Raw genomic sequence first — 27476 nt, forward strand, 5'->3', positions numbered from 1 at the left:
CCACCTCTTTCAGTTGCTTCTTTCTCTTTCTTCTGCTTTCAAGTTGTGAGTTTTCTTCCCCCTGATTTTCCACTGTCCTTGAATAAAGGGTAGGAAAGCATTAGAATAGCCATGTCAAATATAGGCTAAATATTATGAGGGTTAGTGGCAACAAATTTAAAGGCTAAACATAAAAGTTGAGGAATTAGCTAATAGTTAAAACATATTCACAAATCATCTCAATATTTCAAAGTAGATCTTTATCTGAACCCCTATGAATCTGTGCTTTGTCAAGAATATGTTGAGTTACTCTGATAAAGGATAGGAATATTCTATTAGCATGTGAGTAGTGCCCGAAACTACCCAAAATGGGGTTTAGTAATTTGGGACACCCAAAATACCCTTATTTATAAAATATGGACAGTTTGAACATATTTTGCATATTTTGATACACTTTAACATCATGTTTTGTATAAATTTGTAAGGTAAATTATTTTGAAGACGACTCCCAGTTTGATGCTGGCCACAATCTCCCTTGTGATGTTTCACGTTCTCTTTTCTCCTTTTTTTTTCTGTCAAGTGATTTTTGGCACCCACTTCCAAAGCAGGGTCTCTGCAATCAAGTTGATTTTACCTTTAACAGCATAAACATTGAGCTTCTGCTTCCTTAAGCTGTCTATATTTACCTCAGTTTACCTGATTCCAGTCTCAATTTATAGCCTACTTAATGACTTTTTTTTTAGTCGTAAGTGAGTAGCCTACAGATGGTCATTCAATTTTGATCATTCATACGTTTTCGGCAACATAGATTATTCATCGCAGTTTTACTGATATGGTTTCCAAAGAATAATTTCCATTCCCAAATAAAGATTAGCAATCCTCCAATGTCCAGATTATCATATTAATAGATTGGTCTCCTTTTCGGGCTTTTCTTCTTATCGAGTGCCACTTGGCATTCACATTTGTACATTTGATTTTCTGCAAATTCTCAAAATTAAATGGCACGAATTGCGCGATGGGATGAAATTACTCTACTCCCATGTTATTGAGTTTTCATTGGGGGCTGTCTGCCCCATAGCCCACGTAAACAGGAGTTTCATTGATCCGCGTCGTTTTTTTCTTTTCTCGCTTCTCACTCCCGTCCCGCTGCATGCGATGAGACCAACGGAATATCGTCTCTTCAGCTGATAATAGGAGCGACTCAACCCCTTCTGTCATCACTTCCAAGAATCGGGAATCTAACATGAATTTGGCGTTTCTTGCTGTAATAGCCGCGTTGTTGATTGCGGAACGCGGCTTGTCCTCCTCCAGCAACGTCCCCTCATTCATCCTGCCTTTCACAGACTGCTTACACAGCCGTGGGAAAGACGGTTCCTACCGAGGAGCGATAGACGTCACCGAGTCCGGGAGCCGGTGCATGAATTGGACTGAGGTGAACGGCTTCAAGGAGCGCTATCCGGGTAAAGGGATAGGGGAGCACAACCACTGTCGCAACCCGGACGGCAGGATAAGACCTTGGTGCTTTTTCAGGAACCACAGGGGCAGAGTGGACTGGGGCTACTGCGACTGTAAACAAGGTAAACAAACAGGCCACGGGATTATTGTGATGTAAGGATTGAAATAAAATGTGTAAAATATGACTAAATCATTAAACAATGCTGGAGGAACCACTAAAGGGCTGACTCATTTTTAAGTCATATAGAAAACAAGATGTAAAAAGAAAGATGCAGTGCATGTTGCACTTATCTATTTGAGCAACAAGGGAAAGAACTGTTAACAGCTTTTCGCTCCGGATGTGTTCAGCTCAGGAAGTCATTCTTTTGTAATTAAACGGAACACGCCCCGAGTGTCCCAGGTGTGAGTGAAGTGCATGCAAATGGCAAGTCTAAGCACATTTGTGCTGAAAGGAGTGCACAGGTATTTGCTTATAAGGTGAGTTTTGCAATAACAAAGTCCAGATGTCGACTGTGGGAGGCAGTAAAACAAAAAGCCCAATAAACCTTCACTGTCACTTTAAAATATTAGATACTGGGAATGAAGCTGTTTTAGCAGACTTACAAGCACATATTCTTGAAGCATTTTCGTATTGCCTGCATGAAAAGGAAGGCCTTCTATCAGTGCCTTGATGAAATGTAAAGGAGTAAGAGAGCGGTGGAAGGTAAAGGGTATATGGTTTCTATCTGGCACAGAAAAGATGGCCTGAGATATTTTTAGTCTTGGAGTCTGCAGTATAGCATCTGTAATTTATCTCCTGGTTAATGATTCATGGACATACATTAGTCTGGAGCTTGCAGGTATATGGATATGACAATCCTCAAATGGGTCACTCATAATGTGTTTTAATCCTTTAGAGTCTAGACCAAAAACTTTAATACACCTCTCTGTGCCTATACAATTTTATATACCAAAGTAACAGAAATACAAACCTAGTGCAGCCATGAAAGTCTGTACATTAGGCAAAGGGTGAAACACCTCGTAGGTCAGTGAGTCTATGACCTATGTAGTGATGAGGCACTGGACTGTACAAAGAGAAAGTACTTTCCAAAAAAAGTGTGTAAATTGATAAATAGGACATTTACAGTTACAGGAAATTTTTCCTCATACTTTTTCAGTTTGTTTAATGTAGTGATGTCACACCAAACAAAGCATAATGCAATTGATGCAATACTGAAATTCTGATCTCTGCATGCAGCCTTTTGATGTTGACACATTTTCTAGTTCATTTATATGACAGGTATACACATGTAATGTCATGTCCTGTCAACAATTTTGATTTGTTATACACTGTTGATTTAGGACTTTACATACAGCTTCAACAAACACTGACAGTTCTCTCTCTGTCCTAGGTTCAGTGCGTCTGCAAGGAGGCCGCTCCAAGCTTGATGGCAGGGTGGAAGTCTATTTAGGAGGAGCGTGGGGGTCCATCTGTAGTGATGACTGGGATGACGAGGACGCTGCAGTGGTTTGCAGACAGCTGGGCAAGGGGCAAGAGAGAGCACACACTCAAAGAACTCACACACATGCACTATTGTTGCTCTGTGTCTGCCCCTCCCTTGCACATGCATATTCAGATACAGGTGCAACTTTAACAACCACCTCTCTTACAAACCATCAAAGGCCCAGCTTGCTGCTTTGCATGTGAAGAAAATTTGGTGGAATTGTGGACAAATTTCACAACTTTAACCCTACACACACAAACAAATGCATGCTTGTCATTGTCTTTGTAGTTTTCTGACATGATCTTTACATTCCAAGCCCCACTCCCCAGAGGTATTTGAATACCTTTAGTGCTTAGCAGTTTACCTCGTTACTAGCGCTCTTTTTTGTCTTTGTCTTTCATGCTCACATGGGTGTGAGTCTTTTGGTCAGTTATGAAGTTAGTTATGAAAAGAGCCTCTAATTTACTGGGTTAAAATGAGAGCCTTTGAATGGATTCTACGTATTGACAAAACTCATAAATGGGCTGAAGTCAGTGTGATTGCTCCAGAGAACAGAGAGGTTTTGTGCACGTACTACACATGTTGAGGCTAACACCAGCACTGGCATGCATGCTAACATGAACACATGCCTGTGTGTGCATGTCAGGGAAAAGGAACAGGGCAAATGTCAGCCATATGTCAGCTTGAATCCTTGGTGATGACTTTCACATGGCCAGTTATTAGAAGCTGTCGGGTGTAAAACTGCAGACCGTGTTGGCCCTGGAGTTGTGGGATTACGAAAATACAGGTGGCCCAATTTTACAGCCACTAGACAAAAATGGCCACTTTTCTAGCTGCGCAGATGTTTTAGCCTGGCTTACCTTAGATATCAAGTCTGTTTAAATCCCATATTAAATTAGATTTAACTTGCTATTTCACTTCATTTGTTTTGAATACAGTACTTTGGATAAATAATTAAAGCAGCTTTTTTCCTTCCTTATCCTCCTCTAGAATCTCAGGTGGTGCACGTGCAGTTCCTCTATTTCGTCCAGGGTTGGCAAAACTTCATTGGAGGGCCGTCCAGTGCCAGGGAGATGAGCCAGACTTACTCCAGTGCCCTAAGATCATCTGGAATGGAGGGGAGTGTCCAATGGCTGCAGCCATCACCTGCAACCAGCAGCAAGGTAAACACTCCTCAAGGGGAACCAGTAGATATGTAGCAGGCCTGCAGGTACTTCCTGAACCTGATTAGAACCCAGTTTGAATAGTTGTGTGTGAAATGTCTGTGCAATAAAAAGTTTCATAAAACTGTGTCAACCCTAAAACCCCTTAAAGTATGAATTCATTTTTCTTTTCCTTTTAGTGATCGTGTCACTCCCCATTCGGCTCGTGGGGGGCAGGTCAGGGTCAGAAGGAACTGTTGAGGTTTTCCATGCAGGTCAGTGGGGTTCCATATGTGATGACCAATGGGACGACAGTGATGCAGAGGTGGTGTGTAGACAACTGGGGCTGAGGTGAGTGGGCACTACAATCCTCCACCCCTACACACACATATGAAGGTGTTCAGAATGTTTACTACTTGAAATCCAAACAACACAGAGCTGTGAGTAAAAGAAAATGAGAAAGACGTGTGACGGAAAACTAGAGTAGGAAGCCGAGATGTGTTGATGTGGGTGTCCAGCCGCTGTCTCTCCCTCTGTCTCCAAAACTATGACAAGTATTCTTTCCATTTGGACACACAGAGAGAGTGGAGCGAGCAGTAAAGAACATCTGGGGGTCAGATAGTGAATCAGGCTCATTGTTCCTGTGTGAATTCTAATACCACAGAGATATGCATATTTAGCAACTCTACACTCCCTGCATGTTCCTGTGGACATTTTTTTTGTGTATGCCAACGTGGTATTTGTGTCATAGATTAGAATACATATGGGCAAGGCAGCAGTTTTCCCCGAGTAGTCTAATTTCTTTTAGCCACCTAATACAGCATCCTTGATCTCACTTTGTGTAAGATAGGGCTAGGCACTACATCTGTTGTCAATTCTGTCAGTATTCCTGCAAACCAAACCTTCATTTCTTGTCTATTTCTTCTGTTTTCTTTGTAGTGGTGTGGCCAGGGCATGGGGCCAAGCACATTTTGGCAAGAGTTCAGGCCGTGTGTGGCTGGATGAGGTGCGTTGCACTGGCAATGAACTCACACTGGAGCAGTGTTCCAAAAGTGGCTGGGGTGAACACAACTGTTTGCACTCAGAGGATGCAGGGGTGTCCTGCAGCCCTCTTACAGGTAGTTCAACATCTGGCTCACAAGATGAAAAATAAACCCATACCTTATTTGACGTGTGAAGAGTCAGATATCCTTTAAGAAATGAGTCTTTTTTCTAGATTTTCAAATTGTGGAAAGGATCATGAATTTAGTTTTTTTTACAGGTCCCTCTGGCATCATAGTGATATACAGAGATAAACAGCAGGCAGACAAGTCTAGTGGTGTCCCTTTTTGACAGCTTTTTTACTCATTAGGTCTTAATCATGCATTTCAAGCACAACATGGTTTACTATTAGTTAAATAAACTTTTGTCTGTGGCTGAGTGAGCTCAACCACCATGCAGGTAGCTAGCATGATGGTGAAAAAAGATGCACTTATCTGCATAGAGGCTGCATGGTAAGCAAAGCAATTGAAGTTTTGAGGCAAGAAAACATTTAAGACATGTCTTTCACATCAGGCACGCTATCGTATAGATCAGCGGGACTTTTGACCTTAAGAGTTATTTACAAACATCTTGAGAGGGATTTTATTTTGCCTTTTGTTTATCACCAAAAATGAACAGGATGTTGGACTTTTACTTTAATGCCAACTGTGCATAAAAGTTTCTGTAGTTGGCACCATGAAGTTGCCTGAGCCTGTTGCATTATCTGACGAGCATTTAGAGGATCTTGAAGATAGCGCCTCTGTTTGAATATGAGGGATACTTTTTTGTGGATTGACTTTCTTGCTCTCTTGCAGTTGTTTTTTTGTCTTCACTGCAGTCAAGACATGATTTCATTAGCAGCCTTCAGCATTTATTTTACAGTCAAACAAAGGCCTTGACATTTGACCTGGTTATTCTCTCTGTGTGTCTATCCCTCTCTCTTCAGATGGTACTGTTAGATTAGAAGGGGGTACAGCCAGCACTGAGGGGCGTTTAGAAGTCTTCTACCGAGGTCAATGGGGTACAGTGTGTGATGACGGCTGGACAGACTCGAACACACTCGTGGTGTGCAGACAGCTTGGTTACAGGTGAAGCGAACTTTTGCAAACAGACAGGCCCAAGCTTGACCTCCTTACTACTTCTAAATAACTTTAAAATGATGCTGCATGTCTTCCTTCCAGATTAGGGGAGACTCTCCTCTCTGAAGGACTCGACATCACCCCGGTCCCACGCTTCGGGGTGGGGTCTGGTCCCATTCTTTTGGATGATGTGAGTTGCACAGGGAAGGAGCCAAGCCTTTTGCTGTGCAACAAGAGGGAGTGGCTACATCATGACTGTACACACCATGAAGATGTTAACATTGCATGCAGCCCTGAGCGCATCGGAGAAAGTCTCCCAACAAGTAAGACAGAAAGTTTTCTTGCTCGGAGAGGTTGCTTCTAGTATAGACATCACAAGGAAGCATTTACAGGTTTTGTGTTAACTCTAAGGTGTATGCATTTATGTTTGCTTAAAAATTTGCTTCTAAGCTAAATGCATGTGCAAACGTAGGTGGTCATGCCATTTGAGCATAAAGGTGTACCAGCTGCACTTGCAGATTCATGTCAGTTTATCCCATAAGAAAAGAAGTAAATTAAGCCAACACCAACAACCCAGCAATGTAATTCAATGTATCCAGAGATCAAAATAACACATTCTAGGAGGTATTTCTATCAGTGTCACAGCAGTGATTACCATAGATCCACTTTTCTCTTTAGGAAGAATCTCCTTTTAATTTGATGAACAGTTCTCTGGATTTACAAATGAACTCAGTGCGATCTAGACTGTTGTAATGCTCAACTAAATTACCAACATGCTCTTTACGTGGACAGTTTAATCGTGCTTTAGTTAATAGTAAAGCCAAAGTCCCAGTTTTAAGATATCTTCTCTATGTGAGTCCTCCAAATTTGTTTTGTAGCATCAAGTTACCTTTTAATTACAGGATTGAAATGATTGAGAAACATGATCACATTTGCTGTTTAAACTGATTTCCAGATTTCTGTGTGTTACCCAATACTATTTTACTAGCTATACCATAAAACTAGCGGTGTCCCCTTTCTGGGCCCCTTAACTTTAAAATCACTTCACAGATGGACTAACTTTTACTAATTGCTGTGATCTTTTTGCTTCTTTCCTGAGACCGGACATCCCAAAACAGCTTGAGCAGATATTGCTTCTCAAAGTTATATTAATGTCATTTTCAGTTGTAATTTGTGCTTTTATGAAAACTCAACCTTGTAGGGAAAGCACATGTGTTTCATAGGCAGTGAGGAAATGGAAACCATACAATGAAAGCCTATGTTGTTTCCTCTCATTTTATTAAACCAGGAAATGGTCTAAAATCTGTCCTGAAGATCTAAGCAAAATTTACCCTGCAGTCAGTTGCAGCTCATCTTACACCGAAGAGGAAAGGCGGCACTTTCTGGAAGACCGATAGAAGATGATGGCAGTCATGTTAACACTAATAAGCACAGCTGCTAGACAGCTTTGTAACTGAGTTGCTTTTTAAGTCATGATGTTTAGATGGACCTTTCTTCCTAAAGCTAATCTTTAATGTGGTTTTCACCATCCAAAAATGACAGAACCAGTGCTGGTGCAAAGCAGCATTTTTTCCTATTTGTTAAAAGAGGAAAAAAGGCTGTGAGACAACAAAACAGGTTGAATGATAGCGCCATTAATCACCCTAGTGGCCTCCAGCCATCAATAAAGGTGTGTTAGGGTAAAGCTGGATGGAACCAGTAGTGGTTCAGGTTTCAGCTCATATATGCAGGAATAAGTGTTACCACTCTTGGATGCCAAGTGAAGGATAAATCTAGTCTTCAAGTGATTGCTAAATTTGGTTTGGGCAGCTTACATTGTTTGGCATGAAGCTAAGGGTCACTCCCACCCCACACTTTGGAATTATGCCATTACTGCAAAGCATTTATGTGTTTGTGTGTGTTGCCTGTGTATGTTTGTGTTACTATGTGAGAGCAAATCCCTCCTTTCCCTCGACATGCCACAAGCAAATTGGTTCATGTTGTTTTTGGGATAGAAGAAAAAGAGATAAGCTGGGCCATGCTTTGAATAACACTATTTCTCTTGCTCTGTTGTGAATGACTACCACATGCAAAAAGAGTGTAAGTTCCTGTGTGTATGTGTGTGGTTTTTGTATGTTTGTATGCTGAAAGCGGTATTAAACAATGTTTGTTTTTCTAAGTGAGACACAGATGAGCATTTCCTCAACAGCCCACACCACCAAATAAGTAAACATTCCCACAATTAACCACCCCTCCGCCTTGATCTCCATCCCACAATTATAACATCCTGCGTGCACACATTGTTTGAATGCCTGTCATTCAAGTCAGCACAGTCACATTTACTTATGTGTAGCCACATAGCTATAAGATGAAGCTAAGCTATGAAATGCCACAACTCACTTTTATCTTAATGCCCTAGTTGAAAATGTACCCGTCATTTGGTATGTATATAGTCTGGCCCTGAAACTGTCCACACATGGTAAAGACATTAGAATTCTCTTGACTGCTTCATTCAGGTTAGTGTGTGCATGTCTGTGCATCTGTAAGCAGACAAATGATGATTGATTGCTTGAAACTAAAAGCCCCAACTTCTTGAATTAACTCTGTGAGAGAGCATCTTCTGAGGGGGAAGCATGTAAGCAGAGAGGCAATGAACATAAACAATCTTTTTATAGTAGCACGAGTCTTAACAGTTTTTCCTCGGGGCCTGTGGGTGGATGTCTGCATACATTTGGTCAGGCTTTCCCCCTTTTGCAAGGTACATGTCTCAATCATGCCTCGATCATGCCTCACTCATGCCTCCTGCGCCTGACGTGTTAGCCTGGTAGATCAGGTTTGCTCAGGAATGTGAGTGTAGTTTTTGTAAGAAATTCTAGACTGAGGGGTTTTGTGTGACTTCAGAGAACAGAAAGAACTATGTGACAGCAGGGTGAATCTGAGCCAGCGTAAAGCGTGTCTGTGTGTAATCTTCAGGTGTACCGCTAAGGCTTGTGGGAGGAGAGAGCCCCAGGGAAGGCCGGGTGGAGCTCTATCTGTCGGGTCTCTGGGGGACTGTGTGTGACGACGGGTGGACTGATCGTGACGCTGAGGTGGTTTGTCGACAGTTGGGATACAGGTTTGTGTGTTTTGGAATAAAATTCCGCAAAAAGACCGACTACCCAGAGACAAAACATGACAACTGCTTTCCTTGTGACAAGAGAAACTTGTTTCAAGGGGCTAAACCAAACAGTGTTCGAGAGACAAAGAGTTTATAATAAAGTTCAAAGAAATATTCTGCAACTTGTATTTTTCAATCAACTTTTTCAGTAAACTATTGGTTAACATATTTTCAGAGTATTACAGAATGCCCCTCAACCAATAATATCAGTTTACCCAGTAAAAGGCTAATAAAATCTTCAAGTATCGCCATTTTAAAGTATAAAACTTTGGAAACAACTGAACCAAAACTGAAATCACTCACAGAAAATATTTAGTTAGGATTCATCTCTAGCCACCTGTCTATAAATCAAGGTACCGTGAAAAGTATTTTATGATGATTCTGTTGACCTCTTTGGCAGATACTGGTAATATTTTTCCTGGATGAAAACTGCATGTATCCCGAGAGCACCATCACCCGCTCTCATAAAGGTGGCTCTTGCCAAAGTGTCAACTTGTTGGGGGAGAAAATGAATGGTACCAAGATCTTCTCCTTAGTAGCATTTCTATGACAAGATTTTGTAGAATGTAATGGGATGGGGTAAAACATTTATTGGAAGCCACATAAAAGGCTTAATTATAATTTAATTAATATCAAATAATTTTGTAACTTTACTTCATTACCAAAAGTAAGGTTAAGGATTTATGGCCATCATCCTAAGAAGTGGCATTAGCACAAAAGATATCAAAAGAAGTGCTTTGTATGTCTGCATAAGAGCACCTCAAATAAAGTCAGCCCTACTCTTGTAGTTCCTCCTCTACTCTTCTTATTTTTAGCAATTCTTTACCTTGAATAACAGGATGTTCAGATACAGATAAAATCTCTCTGCTCTGCTGTGGCGCTGCAATGTGACAGCTCTATATTTCAAACTTTAAGTGATTTCAGGCTACTTACTTTGTTTGCAAAATCAGTCAGCACTCCTCAGACTTGGCACCCATCCCACAGTACCCATACTTCTGTTTTTTTCTGTCTGTCTGTCATCTGTCTATCCCTCAACCTCTCTGTTTTCAGTTTGCGCCTCATCATGCACGTCTTAAGTTTCAAGCCAACCTACAACTGAAAAACCTGCAGATCATGCCATCTTTCAAACAACTGTGTTTGATTTACTCATCTTTTAAAAATAGCATGTTAGCATGTTTGCACTTCTCATGACCCCCCTGTGTGCTGCCAGTGCTTTTTATCAGAGCTTTATGCTGTACTTTTAAGTAGAGCCAAGACAAACATCCAATTAAAGGGCAGCATTTGTGAAAATGACACATCCAAAGTGTCAGATATGTCCTGGCAAAGCAAACTACATCACCTCATTCTCTCTGAGCCCCATTATGTCCTCCTTCTAAAACACTTCTCTTTTCCAAAACAATGGTAAAGAGATGGCTAGGGAAAACTTTACCGAAACAATCTTTTCTCATTTTCCCTCACATCACTCCACAGCAAGGAATACTCATCCCTTAGCCCCCAATTTTCTGTGACGCATCTGTGTGTACATGAAAGTCACATCTGGAGTGCATAAGCACAAGAGAAGGAGAGTAAGCGTGTTAGAGGCGTGTAGAAACCGTGTTAGGATCATCATTCTGTCTCACACAGGGTGTGGTGAAAGGTCATTACATGCACAGCAGGCCCCTGAGGGTTAGAGGTCGCAACAGGGGTGATAAAAAATATAGATGCAGATGCGCACACACTTTCACGCTGATTAGAATCAAAGTCAACAGTTCAACCAAGAGTCAATCTGAATTAGGATCTACATTAGCCTGGCTGGATCTGTTTTTGGTTCATGTGACAAAAGTATAACAAGAAGAGGCTTAGCTTATACAGAGATCTTGTCTGAGAAACATCCAAATTCCAAAGCTAAATGCCTGTAGCTGATGATTGTTGCAAGTTATTGTGACTGCAACTTTTATCTCTGTTTTCTCAAGAAATATTACAAGCAGATACATGAAGAGAATTTTCAAATCCATGTTAAATTAACAGTACGTAGAGTATTATTTTTAAGAGGAAAAAAAAGGAGTTTCCTTTTCTGTCTATTTGAATATTCAACACTCAAAAAGGATTGGAAATTTTAAATGAGGCAGTGTCCCTTTTGAGTGGCAACAAAAATACAGGAAGTAGCTCACACTTGCAATGTGTACTTCCAAGTGCGATATCCATGGCATGCTAAGCACTGCTCAGGGAGATATAGGAGACAAAGATGCACAGCTAGATGTCTGAATAAGTGAAATGAGATTCCCTGTGGAAAAGTAAGAAAGCAAGGCCTGCCACCGACCAAACTCCAGGGACGCAACCTGAGATCTTCCAGGTCAGTTATCTATCAATCCTCATTAAAATCAGTTACATGCACATATATACAGCAGTAACCTATAGGTTACCCGTGGCTGTGTTAGCACAGGGTGTAACCCATACTAATCAAAGTCAGTGAAACACTTGCTATCAGATTGTGAATGAGGTTTGACCTGATTTGCGTCAGAGTAAGAGAATGTCATACCATATCATCTTTACTGACACCCTATCATGGCTCCTACATGTTTATGCACACATGAAGACATAGAGTGAGGTCCTAAGTGTTCAACTCGTCTTTTGTTCGTTTGCAATATAAATGAAGGAAATATGGAAAAAATACATTGTGTCACTCAATAAAAAACAAGTATATTTTTGAACATTTGATTAAAGAAAACAAAATAAAAGCGCAGGGGTTGCCACTGAGAGAGTGTTAGCGTCTCTAAGTGACAATTCGGCTTTTGATTTTAAAATCTGGTACAAAAGAAAATCTGGTGTCTTTGTCCTTAAACTCCGAAACAGAATTCAAATTTTGCCTCTTTCTTCTTGCTTTTGTTGCTTTTGAGTAGGTTTTGTTTTCCATATCCTTGAAATTCTGTAATATGTTTTATAAAATCTGTAAAAGAAACTGTATAATCAAACCCCTTTATTTAACAGTTCCAGCATGATTTCAGTTTAAGTTCATTCAGAAAAGGACAATTTATCCTTATGCTGTTTCTCTCTCTGTTTCTTCTCCTTTCCCTTCTTTTCCTTCTTCAGTGGTGTAGCTAAGGCCCGTGTGATGGCGTACTTTGGGGAGGGGACAGGGCCCATCCATGTTGATAACGTAAAGTGCAGTGGTGAGGAGCGCTCAATAGCAGACTGCATCAAACAGGCACCTGGCACGCACAACTGTCGCCACAGTGAGGACGCCGGGGTCATCTGTGACTATGGTGAATTGCAACCCGGCTACAATGAGGTCAAGGGTCATACAGGTCTGTTTATTTATGTTACTCTGAGAAAGAACGAGCAGAGTTCCTGTGATTTACTCGTTGCCTGCATGACATTAGAGCATGTTTAGCAAACATTTCAGTTTGATATATACACTGAAAAATGGTTGAAAAATAAAGATGAGAGGAAATTCAGGGGTAAAATTCAAAGAGAGGACAGCAGGAAGGACTTCAGTCAGTGTGTGTGTGTGTGTGGGTGTGTGAGTGTGTATACATAACCAGATGGTAAAATGAGAGAGTGATGTTATTGCTTCACCCTGTCTGTCACACATCACGTCAGACTCACACCAGGCTATCAGTTACCTGCACATATGCTAGTACTCCCATTTCTTGCCTGCACACACTGTTGAAGTCAAACCAAAGCAGGGGGGTACTTCATCTCCTAAGTATGATAAATTACATCTTCTGAAAAAGTACTTAACCTCAGTTTATAGATTTTAACATCACCTACACTCTCACACACACACACACACACTCACACAATGGAAAACCTCTCTCATTTATTTTATTTACATTATTTGAAGGATGAATCCCAAGCCTTCGCTGTTCAGCCAATCTCAAATATTTAATAAAAGCAACATCTGAGCCTAAATGTGTGGTTTAGTAATCATCTCCCTCCCACGCTCCCTCACATATACACACCCAACGGTTCCTCTTTTGTCTCTGTCAGATCCTGCCAGCTCAATTTGTGGTCTGCGGCTCAAGCACACTCGCCAGCGCCGAATTATAGGAGGAGAAAACTCTCTGAGGTAAGATGGAGAGGACAGCAGGGATTAATAAAAGCACAGGGACATCTGCCAGAAACACATAGAATAAAGACAGTTGGAAGCATTTTCAGGTCAACACGTCTAAGATTGGAAACAGCTGATCTGAGGCTGCAGGCAAAGAATTGTATGTTCTAACAAACGTTACTGTAAACTATTTTTGGCACGTGGAGGTATGCAAAGGAGGAGCAACGTGAGCTTGTAAATAAGATGTCACTCATCAAACAGAACAGAGTCTTCTCTTGTGAAAATGCTGTGTTCTTATCTGTACAGTAATATGAAGTCACTTATGGTCTTCAAATATTGCTTGTGTGTGCTTGTGTTTGTGTTTGAAGGGGTGGTTGGCCATGGCAGGCAGCAATACGTTTGAGGGGATCTCGAGGAGATGGGCGGTTGGTGTGTGGAGCAACTGTAATCGACACCTGCTGGGTCCTCACCTCTGCGCACTGCTTCAAGAGGTCAAACATACACACTCAACACGTAGTCAGGCACATTCTGTATCTTAGGGTTTACTGGATTGGCGGCAGTTCAAGTTAAAAGGTATTTTCCTTATTGGAAAATTCTAGCATACATTTGCATATAAGTGCGTCTGCCAGTAATTGAACCGCACCCAAGCTGCATATCTTATGTACTTCCTTGTAATATTCAAGTCTGACAAGCATGTGAGCACAAACCATGAGGAGCTGCAGTTTGGCAGAGGTGCAGATGGCAGGAAGATAGATTTATTCCCATCTCAGTTTCATCTGGTCTATGGGCCTCCACATGGCACCACTATCATGGAATCAATCACAGCAGGAGGAATTCAGCAGATAAGGCTGTAGCAAAGTTATCAGTGAAAAAAAAAATGAAATCAACCAGAAGATTATGAAAAACTGAGAAGTTTAGGATTGTGAGGTAATAACTCTAGTGTCATGTAAGGTTGTTATCAGACTTTATGTAAAAGACTTGATTGTGTTATTCTGTATTACTTCTAAAGTTTGGGTTTGGCAGGAAAACCAGACCTCTTTACTCACCGAGACACTTCCAGCCCTATTAATTCTTTATTTTCCACAATTAAGATAGGAGGAGCTCAGTCACTCAGTCTCTCATAGAGTCATTTCCAGTTTTCCACAGCCATTCCCAGGCCTTTTCCACTGCCAGAAGTGTTCCCCTAAATACAGGAACCTCCTGTATTTTTGAATGATTTACAGGAAACACACACATCTGTGCTTTTCTGCAAATTAAGACCCCCAGTATAGCAATCACGACTTTTCAGACTGAGCTAATTCAAACAGCATGACGAGACGGTCTTGCAATGACTGCAGATGGAAATTAAAAGTTGATCTGAACCGCTACTATGAGTCATTCAAAGCCACAAAACAGGCTTTATAACCGTTACAATTGTTGTCATGAAACCAAGTGTATGCCTGTCATAAAGCTATGCTTGGCACAGGTAATCAAACAATGGGCTAATTCAAACAGAGTAACTGTATGGTAGGTGCACACCTCAGTGCCTCAGGCATTGCATTTTGTATTGGGCGTTGAGGTTTAGAGATAGTTTGTAAATGTATTAGTCACTGATTGACATTGATACAGTTGATGACATTTATACAATAGAAACACTCCTTGTCTGCTACAGATTGGCATATGACTTGTACACACATTAAGCACAATACTTTTCTGTTTTAACATTCAGTTATTTGTCAAAAGTGTTTAATATTGGTCCAAAGATACAGAACACACATCTAAATGCCACATTTGAAAAAACAACATAGAGTGAGAAACGTTTTTTTATTTTATTTCTTGCTTTCCATAAAATCAAAGACATCGTTGATAGGCGTGAAAGGTCACTCCATGTGCTTTCATTACTAGCCTGGTCAGATATCAGTCCTCTGAGCTCCAGACTGTTAGCCTCAGCTATGACAGCTTTGAAAAGTAATTTGCTGCATGCTGCCAGAGCATGCAGACCAAGATAGGGACTTCCGACTGCACGGTGTCACCTTTCATTTGTGGTAACCAAAATAGTGTGATACATAGACACGCTTACACTCACAGTGACAAACAAACAAATAAACGTATGCTGAGTAAAATGATCCAAAATACATGTTGGTGCACCTTTTTCTGCTGGTTCTAATTTGTGAACAGAAGGTTTCAGAATTCCATGTGTGGGAATAGTACACATCTGACTAGCATCATCAAATTACATTATTGCTTGCATGTCAATTTCCGATTAGGAAGCTTGTCAAAACTGACCTGAGGTCATCAGTCACATGCTTGTCATAAACCTATTTATACTTCAGAGCTCCTACAGTTGCACAGCTCAAGATTTTTGACTCTTGTAAGCAACAACAGCACTAAACGAAAGGTAACGTAGGAGTATGGCTATGCCATAACTAAAGGATCAGGCCGGTAGTCCTCTGCCAGCCATCAGTAGGTTTGTGTCGAGGCTTTGATTCAGTCTTGCACTTGTGTGCCGCGTCTGTGATGGGTATGTACTGTACTTAGATGACTAATGAGTAGTGTCTCTGCTCTGCCAGGAAGCCATAACATTCAGGTCAGGAGATCTTTCCGGAAACACTCTACAACTTGTAACTGGACACAGAGACTTGGCTCAAATCAAAGGCCTCCTTCTTTCACTCTTCTCCTCTGCCCTCTCTTCCGTCCAGCTTACTTCAGCCCTGTCATTGTCCCTGACTTACACTGCTGCTCTAAGTCCTCTTCCCTTCCCCTCTTCACAGCTGAATTGATGTGATTCTTTGGGGCTCAGAGTGCCTCCTTGAGAGAAACACAAACACAAAAAATCAACCTTTATCAACTAATGAGAAAAGTGCAAAGGGTACAAAAAGTGTATTTGAGAGAAAGGCATTACTTCCAAAACCTGATAAACAAAACTGTCATAAGACCATCATATAACACCATGAACTCTTGTATTCAAATCTAGCCCTTAAAGAAGCAGATTTAATGGCTGTATATGTTAAATGTAACACCATGGTATTTTTCCACTGTGGAAGAACAATTGCTGATGTAACTACCTCTGGGCTTTCGGTTTATTGCTCTTTTTTGAGCAGTTGAATGGCTCACACCCTTTAATGGTTCCTTCTCCCTGTGTCTCTCTGAAGGTATGGAAACAGCACTAAGCAGTACAAAGTGAGGGTAGGGGACTACCACTCCCTCGTTCCTGAAGAGCATGAAGAGGAGTATGCTGTCGACCAGATTGTTCTCCACCCAAGTTACCATTCTCAGAGCAATGATTATGATCTGGCCTTAGTCCGTCTGTCACCAGGAGCAGTGGGTCACATGGCGGGAGAGTGTGTGTCTTTCAGCCGACACGTTCTTCCTGCTTGTCTGCCAATGAGGAAAGAGAGGGTGCTGAAACAAGCCAGCAACTGCCACATCACAGGCTGGGGTGACACAGGTGAGGGTGTGTTTGTGAAAAGCAGAGTGAGTTTGGTTGATTTATGGTGATCCGCAATGATATATGGTGAATAATGTGCTGAGGTCAGAAAGTACCATATTTATACAGCAGACTGCTCCGGCTGAGAGGCTCAAATGTCCGTGAAAAGATATAATGATAAGAATTCTGAGTGGAAAAAAAATCAGAGAAAAAGTTATTTCTTCACTTTTTCTCAATCGATAATCAACTACAATTATAGTTATAAATTCCTGAAAGTATATGAGGTTAAAGTTGGTGAAAAAACAACATACTTAAAATTAACATTATAACTCAAACACTAAGTCAAAAATAAAGTGTCAAACAGTACATAAAAATGCCAAAACCACAACAGAATTTACAAAATGCCAGTTTTTGAAATTTAACGCAACAATCTGTCGCATGGGAGAGAATTTTCCACCTTACGTAACTGTCTACACACATCTGTAAGTGATCTTTAAGTCACTTACTGATGTCACTAATCACAGCAGTTTTGGCACAAAGGGCTGGTAAATGTCGTAGAACACGCTTGTGCAAAAACTTGTTCTCTCCTCATAGTGTTTGTTAAATCTCTTTCCCTTTATTTATATATCTCTTTCCCTGAGTGTTTTGACGACACAAGCTATCAAGAGCATGTGTGATGACGGAGGAATCTATTTAATTGAGAGTGAGAAGTCTGGTGTGTACAGCTGTTTGCTTTTGGCTTTCTGCCAGTCTGACGACACAAAGAGACAGACATGAGCAAATAGTTGCACAGCTAAAGACAAAGTGAGGCTCTGCAGAGGGATAGACACTTTTTAAATGTTGCCATTGTGAGTCGCCTGTTTAAAGACAGAGAGAAAAAAACACTTACATGAGCTTTATTAGATTTGCAAGAAAAGTATATTCTATTTGGAGCCCTTTGAAAGAAACTGTGCACCAAAAGGTCACTTTACATATCAAATCTTGAAGTTTGAATCGATCTGAGAATTGATTCAAGTAAAAGCTCTTGTTAAGTTTGTAGTTGCACACATTTTCAACCTTTAAATTCTACTCTTTCCAAACTTTAATGCTCTCCCCTCTTCCTCAGGTCGCTCATACTCCAAGACCCTACAGCAGGCCCCTCTGTCTTTACTCCCACGCCGTCATTGCCAGGAGCATTTCCACGGTGCTTTCACAAGCCGCATGCTCTGCGCAGGCAGCATCCAACCAGAGAGGCGCGTGGACAGTTGTCGCGGAGACAGTGGAGGTCCGTTGGTTTGTGAGCGCCCGGGAGGGGGCTGGGTGGTTTATGGGGTCACGTCCTGGGGCCATGCCTGCCGGACACAACAGTCCCCTGGTGTCTATACAAAAGTCTCTGCCTTTAGTCCCTGGATACATAAAGTGATCGGACGAGACAGCAGGGAAAAGAGACAGAGTGAAAGGTGAAGTACAAACTACAGCTGCAATGAAAAACCTTATTTATATTTAAAAAAAGAAAGGAATACAAGAGTTGCTTGACATTTTGTATCAAACTGTCTGATAAATCAATCCTACAATCTGACTGCCAAACCAGGCAGCTCTGGACTCTTTTCCCTAAACTTGTGAACAAAGGTAGGCAATTCTTTTCCTTCATGTGTCTAAAGCACTTATTGAATAATCTATTCTCTTGAGCTGCAAAATTTTGATTATGTGTCATCTTAACACAAGAAACTGTCATAACTTAAGTAACTTTTTTTTGGTGGTAAATGGACATGAAACTATTTTTTTTTCTATGCTTGTTGCTTTTTTTCATAAAGTTATAATCTAATATATGCTATGAACCATAGGATTGAACTTGCTGAAGGGGGACCACAGTGTTAAAACAGTATAGCATGCACTCCTGCATTCACAGTATTGGAATAATATAAATATGCAGACTTGCACTAAGAAAATGTACTTAATGCATGATATCCAGTGATTTTGTGTCAGGTGTTACAGTAATAGTACCATTTGGCAACGTGAAAAATGTTCTTAAACCTCTTTTTACTCTAGTTTAAATAATGCTCCTCTATTTTGATCTTTGGCCTACTTTGTAAAAAGCAGGTGACACGTCTTAGTCGTATTACTCAGGTGTTTCTAATGTGTATTCAATCAATGTTTCTCTTGACTCATTGCTGCTTGACATTTGCAGAACAAAGACTAAAAATGTTTTGGATCAAAGCACAAGACAGCATCTCTACGAGTTGACTCATCGTTTCGGTACCTAATGACATGTGTTTGTGCCCTGGTGGGGTAGTTGAGTGTTGTTGATGGAGACAATCTGTTACACTTGAAAAACTCAGCCACCACACTGCTCTGTTTTATTTGATGTTGACTGATTGTGTGTTGAATGTGCTCTTACATTTCTTAAATATTGATTTTATAATAAAAAAAAATACAACAACAGTAAAGCTGTTTGGTGTGATTCTTACACTTAACATACATTTGGGTTATAAGAGTTTAAAAATGTATTTGTGAGTGTGTTTTTTAAATGGTGTTTCCATTCCCACGCTGCTGGAACATGACAGCAGCTGGGACTGACAGAGGAATTTCAGGTTTGTTTCTGGCTGCAAACTGTTAAAGTGAGCACTACCGTGTCAGACAATGTGTCTGCACACAAACCCACACACACTGTCATGTCACTGTCCATGAATGGCGGTCATTTTCTCAGTTTTACTCATTTACTCAGCAAACACAGTCTGTTGACTCGTCACTCATTTGAGATCTGAGACAAATGGTTTCAATGAAGGGCTGCATGGAATCAGTGCAAGGTGGTATCAGCGCTAGGATCACTTCCTTTTTTTATTTTTTTTCAAAATAAATTGTTAAGTATTTTCTTCTGTTATCAAATTCTTAAAAAGTACTTGAGCACATTTTCTTTTCCTTCAAAAAAGCTACATACTTCAGGAATAATGTAAGGCAGCTCTGCTTTGATATTACACAGAATAGCACCACCATGTGGCTCAATTTAAAAAAAATACAAATTACAATCCAAGATCCTGTATTGATGGCAAGTTTTTGGTAACTGCAAACTAGCTGCAGACATAAAATTAATTTCCTGTAGAGAATATTCTTTTTCTCTTCGCACTTATTGTCTTGACCATCAAATCTTATATAGTCCATTAGGATATTTTGTTGAAAAAATGTAAAAATCAAATTCAATTGTATTTCAGGAGGATAGGTTCAGTGGTGTCTGGCATTTTGAGGATTATGGTTTTGGCTGATGTCAGGACTGTCCTCAGATAAGCCTTGACTCGATTTAAAAATATTATATTTTTATATCTATATGGCATACAAATGGATTTTCATGATGTATTACATTGTCTGTATAACTTGTTTTTTTTTTCTTCTGAATTTCTCCAATAATGAAGTTTCACAGCAATTAATCTGCCAAAAGTTTGCTCAGTGTTGTCCATGTAAAAGTTTTATGCACTTTTATAAACACAAGCCAGGTTAGGATTACATCATGATCATAGTGAGCATGATTTTGATGAACTTTTTTCAGGTAAACCCATAACTTAACACTAATTTGTCTGCTTTCAGAAAGTATATGGTAAATTCTTTGTTACCATTTATGACCAGACCCCAGTTGTGCAAGAGCACCCTGCCGTGGCCACTATCACACAGTGCAGGTCTCTAGAGCTGACTGGGTGTCAGTATATGTTAACCCCCGTCACCCAAAACAAGACATTATAAAACGTGACAAATTTCATTTCATTTGGACATTGCAATACAACGCATTGTTCACAGGTTGATAATAATAAACAATGGTGAATATGCTTTTGCTACATCTACCTGTTTCAATTAGACAATCAGTTCTGTCGCATGAAATATTTAGAAGCCGTAGATCATCAATAATTGTTTGTAACTTGTCTTTGCAAAAATATTTTCTCAGTGTATTTTTCTTTTATATTTCCACCGAACCTTTTGCACCAATGAGTTTGTATCCCAAGAGGTGATACAAAACAGAAGGTCTCATTATCCACAGATAATTTATTAAAACTTGTATCTGTTTCCATCTCTTTAACTCTGGCAGCACTTGGGAAATCCATTTGGGAAAGATCTAAGAACGATGATTGCTATATGATTGCTGTTGGAAACTCCCTCCTAAACCAGCTGCTTTTGAAAGTCTATAGATTTGGGATTTACTATTTTTTTGACTGATTACATCTAGACTGGCAACCTTTGAGGATAAACTATGCGAAGCATGGCCCTTCTTAATCTCTGAGATCTACAGTCATTTAAAAAGATGCAATGGCTGTGTGTGAATGCATATAAAAACCAAGGGTTTATTCTGCGAATAATAAACATATTAATTAATTTCATATATATTTCTGTCATAAGCAGAACTGTTTAATAATTCTCTATTTTTTGTACTAAAACAGCTTTTTTTCAGCCACCATTATACAATCAGGCATTAAAAGGCTTGTTCGGACACTAAAGTTTGTTGGCTAAAACACTGCTTTGTGGCCAACACCCACCCCTGTGGACTCAGCATTGATCCAAACATGCTGTCAAAGAGCATAGCTGACATACCTGAAATTACACATTTTCTACCTCTTAACAAAGACAATGAGCTGGTGCAGAGATAAAGCTTCTGTTCAATTAATACGTTCTGTGTGAAGCAGTAGTGCGTTTTTCATCTCTAAGCCTCTAAAAAAAAAGTTTCTTTCTTTCAGTTCACTTTTTTTTTTTTTTTAATAGAGATCATTTTTATTGTAAACTCCTTGTGCTGTGAACATGTCCTGCATTCCTACCTTAATGGTATTTTGTCAAATTTGATTAATCCCTGTTCTGTACAGATCTTGAGTCTGGGCTGAGGTGTTAAGACAATCAAGGGTTAAACCATACAGTGGTTGTCTTTGGTCACTCCATTGCTTGGTTTTGTATCACATTTGTTTGGTTATCTTTAGGCCCTCAATCAAAGTTGCTGTTTATTGCAAATTTTCTGCTTTTCATGTTCCAATTAAAGGACAATTTGACAGGAATCAACCGCTAATGTTAGCAAACATATGATGTGATGATTTTCTGATTTTTAAATGGAACATAAAATAACAGTAAGATTCTCAAATGTTTGTTTAAAAAACTTAAATAACTGTGATTATTCCTGCTGCTGCTTTACGTCATTAATCGTCCTGTTAATAATGCTCTTTGACTGCGAGAAAAGAAGCCCGTGGGTTGAGAAGAAGGCGTGGAGCTAATTTTAGGCTCCACCAGTCCGACAGATAAGTGTCCCCATCCCTCCTTTAGTCGTCTGGTCATGTTGTCAAACAGCATTGTCCATCTGTTGCTGACTCACATGATATTGTGTGCTCTGCGCTTCTCTCTTTGTCAAGCATAATAGTAAAATATCTTTGCTATTCAAATTGTGTGGGAGGAAGACTGCATGACCTGACAGACGTATGTTCTTCACACTCCCATTTGTCATGTGTGACATTTAACACCTCACCTTCTAAGACAAGGAGCTCATTGTTATGAAGAATATGTGACAAACGTACACATGTACAGGTGTGCTCTGGGATAATATGGGACACATGTCTTTTGGCATTATGGGACAAACAGAAAAGAAAAAAAACATGTCATGTAGTCAGTCATTTTCATTTCTTTAATTTTGGTTTCTGTGTTTGACATTTAGGGTTTTTTGCATTCAAATTGAAGCTTAACAAAGTAGGCCACTGGTTTTAGAAAGAATAAAAAGAAGGTTGAGATTTTAATGAGACACTGATGAAATCAAGATTGCCTGCGGTTACAGTAGCTACTTAAAGGGTCTTAGAATTAAGTGTCATATCCATTAGGCTCATTTGGTCAGTTTTCATCCCACAGACTCGAGTCTTCCAGGTCCTTAGCTCTGAAATCCCGGGCGCTCATGCTCTGCTTCATGGACATGGTGTTCTTCCGCATGGCTCGTCACAGGAAAATAATGAGCGGGCAAATGCATCTTGCTTCACTGACTCATTTTCAATCTACACTTTCATAATGAAAGCCCAAAGTGACATCTCTAGGGGTGAATATATTTAGCAGAAACTAGCTTCAGATAAAAAGATAACTCAAAAAACAATAGGAACTTATGATGGAAAGTAACAGCCTGTCACTCACCCTGAGTCTAAGCACCTTTTCTCCATGCTGATTCACTCCCATTGTGACAAAGAAACCACACAAAAAAGAAAGAAAATCAAAATCACGCAGGGTGCCTTTTTCCTTTTTTGTCTTGGAAATACATGGAATGGAACTTAGTGCAAAGTCATCTTCATGGAAACCATGCACAGCTGACCAGCGCTGCTCTGGCATTTAAAATCAAAGATGAAAACACTTAACACAGTCAAAACCATCAGAGTCTCTGCAGATCTGGGGTTTACTGCTGCCTAGTATAGGGCTTGGGTATCAAAGAATCACAAGATGCTTCTCTTTACCACAGCTCTCTTCATCAGGTTCTTCTTTTATAGTCCTGATTTTCTTGAAGCTGTGTATGAAGCCTGAACATTTCACTTCTTTCAACTGTCTGCTTGCTTGTTCAGAAGTCCAGTTCGGCCCACCAAAGCAATCACATGACCCCTACTTTCTCCAGCAGTGTCACAGCTTCTAAGTGAGGCAAGGTACCCTGTCCTTGCCATCACCTCAGGGTTCACCGAAAGGCCGCAGACAGTGCATCTGAAGGTCAGGTGCTGCTCATGGTTTCTTCCTGGTTGTGAACCACTTGACCTTTAACCCCTGTTCATGGACGCAAAGGTTATCTAACCTTCAGAAAGGGGTCAAGGGAAGGATGGGGTGGAGAGAGAAAAACAGAGGAGGGGGTAAGAGAGAGGAAAAGTAATTTAATTCCATTCTGTTTATTTATTGATTCAAATGTCAGCCACAGAAAAAGAAAGAAACCACGCTGTGATGGCTGTGAATGGGTTGGAAAACCATTGCAGACTTGTGAAGTGGCTCCCTCCGATGCATAGAAAGTGAGTAGCACAAACAAACACTGGGACAAAAAGGCAAACATGATGGAGCACTTTGCAATAAAAGGGCCTCTGCAGAGATCAAGGGGAGGCATCTGTAAGAAAAAGCACTTTCACTTCAAAGCCACTCTTCAATGCATTCTTTAAAAACCTTAAAAATTACTGTGAGCATGTTTGGGAAAAAACTCACTCGACCTTGATTTCTTCTTGTACTGTTCAGTGATCCCTTTTTTTTAAAATAAATAGGTTGTGTTGCTTAATCTGTGGTTTGTCCTGGGTCTTAATGGTCCTGACAACAAACTCTTTCAATCTAGTTCTTACAATAAGCAATGGAGTAATTGTGCAGTTTTCATTGTCTCCATAAATATAAAGCATTCATTTGTGATTTAATCACATCCCTTTGGTTGACTTCAAGAGCAGAGTTCTGTTGAGAAGATGATGACTTTTTGTTTTTGATTTCACTTTTGTTTTAATTAGTTTTTAAAGTGGTTTTGTTATGCAGAGTAGTTGTCAGGGGCAAGATTAAAAAATGGCAGAAAAGCCATGTGTAATCAAAATTCAAAACAGCACACTATTTTAAAAAAGAGTATTCACCAAGAGCAGATAAATGTCAATAAAATGTGTCACCAAGTGTGAGTCAGTTTGGCCACTGGGCAGATGGTTTATAAAATATCTAAACAGTGAAATTATTTATGAGACAGGTTGACAAGGATGAAAACCCAAGACATTTCCTCTTTAATTCTAGTTTATTTTAGTTAATTTGTAAACTCACCAGTTACTTATTGTATTTTTGTAAAGCCTCATTTGTATTTCTACTTCAGTTGACCAAAATGTCTTTTCACCTCTCATTTTTATGTCCTTAGTTTTTGTTAACTATTACCATGATGGTGACAATATGGCCATTCACCCATCAGTATCTAGAAACACTTTAATCAAAATCTCAAAGCTTGAAGGGTTACATTCTTATGTTACAAGCATTGCTGATCGTATCTTTAACCAGTTTTACAGGAGCAAGTGCAAACTGTGGTTTAGATCTAACATGTTGTAATGCTTTGGATCAATTTCCCTTGTTTCAAAATAAAATCTACTTGCAATATATTGTGCAAAATAGGGACTAGTACAAAGAAAAAATATTGTTGACAGATTTACTCATCTATTTTCTCCTGTGTTAAATGTTTGCTACCGAGAACAACTGAAGAGTTAGAAAAACTCTCAGAAAAAGTAAACACAATGCAAACATACAAAAAGAGGGAAACTCCTCCAGTGGTTTATAACTTTACTGCAGATAATTACCAGCTGCGTTATATACTTGGTTCTGATTGGTCAAATCCTATGACAACAGTGATAGCTTATTAATATGTGGAAATTACTCCATCACATTTTTACGATTACATTGACACCGTACATTCATGTTGCTTTTTTAATGTAGGAGCCACGATTAGTCATTTAGATTCAGGATCACTTCTCTGGATCAAGCAATCAAAACTACTTTACCCAGTTTAAAAAATAAAGGAGGAATAATTGCCTTTCATTGTCTGTTGATGTATTCTTAAAAAAAACAACTCTTATTTGTGTGTGAGGTGTCCTAGAGTTTAATGCTGCTGACCTTCTGTAGCTCCTCTCTCAGCCAGGAGGGAAGGGGCTGTCCAAGACGATGCAGCAGCTTTGACAGCTCCACGTTGTGTTCCCTGTAGTACCTGGAGAGATATGCATGTGCCTGAAGAGAGAAGAGGGAGAAAAAGGAGAGCAGGGTTAGATAAAAAAAGGTATGAACGTTTTAAGATACAAATTGGGAAATATGAGAGATGGGGAGAGAAAAAAAGATGATTAGGGAAGGAATTCAAGTTGGTGAGTTAGGAGATGGGTAAGGCAGGAGGTACAAGGGAGAAAAAGTGAAACAGAAGGATACCAGAGGTGGATAAAGGTTTTATATTTAGAGGACAAATCGGCAAGACAGAATGGGATTAAAGGAGCAAAAGATGGAGAGAGATTAATGATGTGTCACCATCTTTAGATTATTTTACTTTTCCACCATAGGACTTTAGGGCCACTAAGTGCAGGGTTACAGGAACAGAGCTCAGAAAAGAGGGGTCAGAGAAAAGGAAGAAAATTACATGAAGGATGCATGAGATCCATTATCTCTCTCCCTCCCATGTGCATCCTTCATCTCTCCCTTTTCTGTCTTCCCTCCCTGGTGTTTCTCTCTATCTCCTCCCCCTTCATCCTCCTGCTCTCCCCCTGTCCCACTGGTGAAAACTCAAATACAGTTTAATTACAGGTGACACTGCGGCACAGCCATTAGCCATGTGTGAGCACATGCAGGGAGACAGAGTGTCTCCATGTGTGTTTGTCTTCATGTAAGAGCAAACGAGTGATTCATTGTCTGCACATCTGCGCCTTTCTCTGTGGAATCAGTGGCCGGGACAAAGATATATGGATTGGATTTCTCCTTCCATCCCAACACCCCCCATCTCTCCCTCTTTCTATCTCTTTCTCTCTCGCGGGTGTTGTGTCACTATTGAGTCCTCATAATTAGGTTGTAACTTTCTGGCTGAATCTGATTGGCTGACAGTTTCCACCCCAACACTGAGTCCTGTGGGAAATTTTGCCACAGCAATAGACGGTACTGTGGGCTGTCACTGTCAGTCAGACTGCTGCTTTTTCCTTATTTTCTTTTTGTCTTTTTTCTCACACATTTCACACGTATATATCATTGTTATTCCAACAGAGCTTAAACCTGCAGTAATTAAAATGTGGAAGCTTACCTCCGGCTCCATAGGAGGGTACTTTCTCCCTTTACTCTTCCCTAAACATTTGGTTTTTCCTCCTTCGAGGAGCTGGCACCAAAAGCCTTTTTGAGGGTCAAACCTGAGGGGAAGATAAACCGAGAGGAAAACAGAGAAAGAGAAGAGGGAGAGATTTCAGTGAAAAACTCAAAATTAGAGGTTAGCTCAGTATAAGGCAGTGCTTCTTCTCTGAAGGAATTACAGTTGAAAAAGTGGGGCTATCTTACACTCACTCAGACTCACATAACTGTCAGTACAGATTCAGCACACTCTCTGTCTATCTCCTACTCCGTTGCTATCGGTGTCTCTGCAACTGACACACTGTCTCCTCTCATCTCTTTCTGCTTCTATCGCTCTCCTTCTTGCACGTTTCTCCTCAATTGCTCTTTCTGGCTCTCTGTTTCTAAAGCATTTTTGGGGATTTTTTCTCTTGTAGCCAATTCCAACTCACAATAATGTATGGATGACTATTTTTTTTTTAATTCTTTCACTTTGTAAAGATTTGGGACCTCCTTGTGACATGCAAATATGACAATGCATCTGAAAAAAGTCGCATATAATATGGCACATCTTTATTCTATCAACAGATTTTTTTCCTCTTAAAGTCGCAGTCCCCTTTGTAAGACTGTAATAAAGGGAGATATTGTAAACAGCATTCAGACTAAAATATTATTATTATTATTGTTATTATTATGTCTGTGGTGACAGGCCAGTGAGCAGATTAAACTTTTATCAAAATTTCATTATTGGTAACAGCTGTCATGGAAAACATATCTCCAAAAACGTGGAGACAATAAGAAATCATGACAGAAAATGCTTAATTACAAGCTGTTTACAAGTGTGCACATGATGGTGTCTAGCTACCACGTTCCCTTCCTCCCTCTGAATACATGTGCTTTCTCTGGTTTGAATAGGAGTAATTGCATGTAGAAATACATACAGGGACATTCATTTCCTTGCATTTAATTATCCATGCATGTTTTTACAGTTGTGCCAAAAGACA

At 40.0% G+C, this 27476-nt stretch overlaps 2 protein-coding genes across 3 annotated transcripts in view; one reads left to right on the plus strand and one right to left on the minus strand.

Moving 5' to 3' along the window:
• Window positions 1-990: 990 nt before the first annotated feature.
• On the plus strand, window positions 991-19145 carry prss12 (serine protease 12). The gene is made up of 13 exons (XM_074686040.1): window positions 991-1556; window positions 2826-2964; window positions 3909-4081; window positions 4261-4411; window positions 5000-5178; window positions 6027-6168; window positions 6262-6482; window positions 9112-9253; window positions 12365-12579; window positions 13265-13343; window positions 13694-13816; window positions 16457-16752; window positions 17837-19145. Exons 1-13 carry the CDS (start codon window positions 1223-1225, stop codon window positions 18172-18174), a joined length of 2532 nt encoding a protein of 843 aa, XP_074542141.1. The 5' UTR covers window positions 991-1222; the 3' UTR covers window positions 18175-19145.
• Window positions 19146-22322: 3177 nt separating this feature from the next.
• The window catches only part of ndst3 (N-deacetylase/N-sulfotransferase (heparan glucosaminyl) 3), a 51088-nt gene continuing 45934 nt past the window's right edge, over window positions 22323-27476 (minus strand). Inside the window, exons 13-15 of one of the 2 annotated variants that reach the window (XM_074686024.1) lie at window positions 26453-26555; window positions 25294-25404; window positions 22323-23477 (exon numbers count right to left, since the gene is read on the minus strand). In XM_074686024.1, coding sequence (XP_074542125.1) covers window positions 23448-23477; window positions 25294-25404; window positions 26453-26555 — 244 coding nt within the window. In that variant the 3' untranslated portion in view covers window positions 22323-23447. Of the gene's footprint in view, window positions 23483-25293; window positions 25405-26452; window positions 26556-27476 lie in introns of both variants that reach the window. The other variant, XM_074686030.1, reaches the window with a different exon arrangement.

Source organism: Halichoeres trimaculatus, unplaced genomic scaffold (genome assembly GCF_033239565.1).
Source record: "Halichoeres trimaculatus isolate MK-OKI-2021-1 unplaced genomic scaffold, fHalTri1.1 fHalTri1_scaffold_2, whole genome shotgun sequence".
NCBI lineage: Eukaryota > Metazoa > Chordata > Actinopteri > Labriformes > Labridae > Halichoeres > Halichoeres trimaculatus.

What these genes read in the sequence shown, in the direction of transcription:
- prss12 (XM_074686040.1), top strand. Translation starts at nt 1,223, where the DNA reads ATGAATTTGGCGTTTCTTGCTGTAATAGCCGCGTTGTTGATTGCGGAA. An exon ending in TGCAGACAGCTTGGTTACAG is followed by an intron (nt 6,169 to 6,261) that starts GTGAAGCGAACT and finishes TCTTCCTTCCAG; the next exon opens with ATTAGGGGAGACTCTCCTCT. An exon ending in TCTGCGCACTGCTTCAAGAG is followed by an intron (nt 13,817 to 16,456) that starts GTCAAACATACA and finishes GTCTCTCTGAAG; the next exon opens with GTATGGAAACAGCACTAAGC.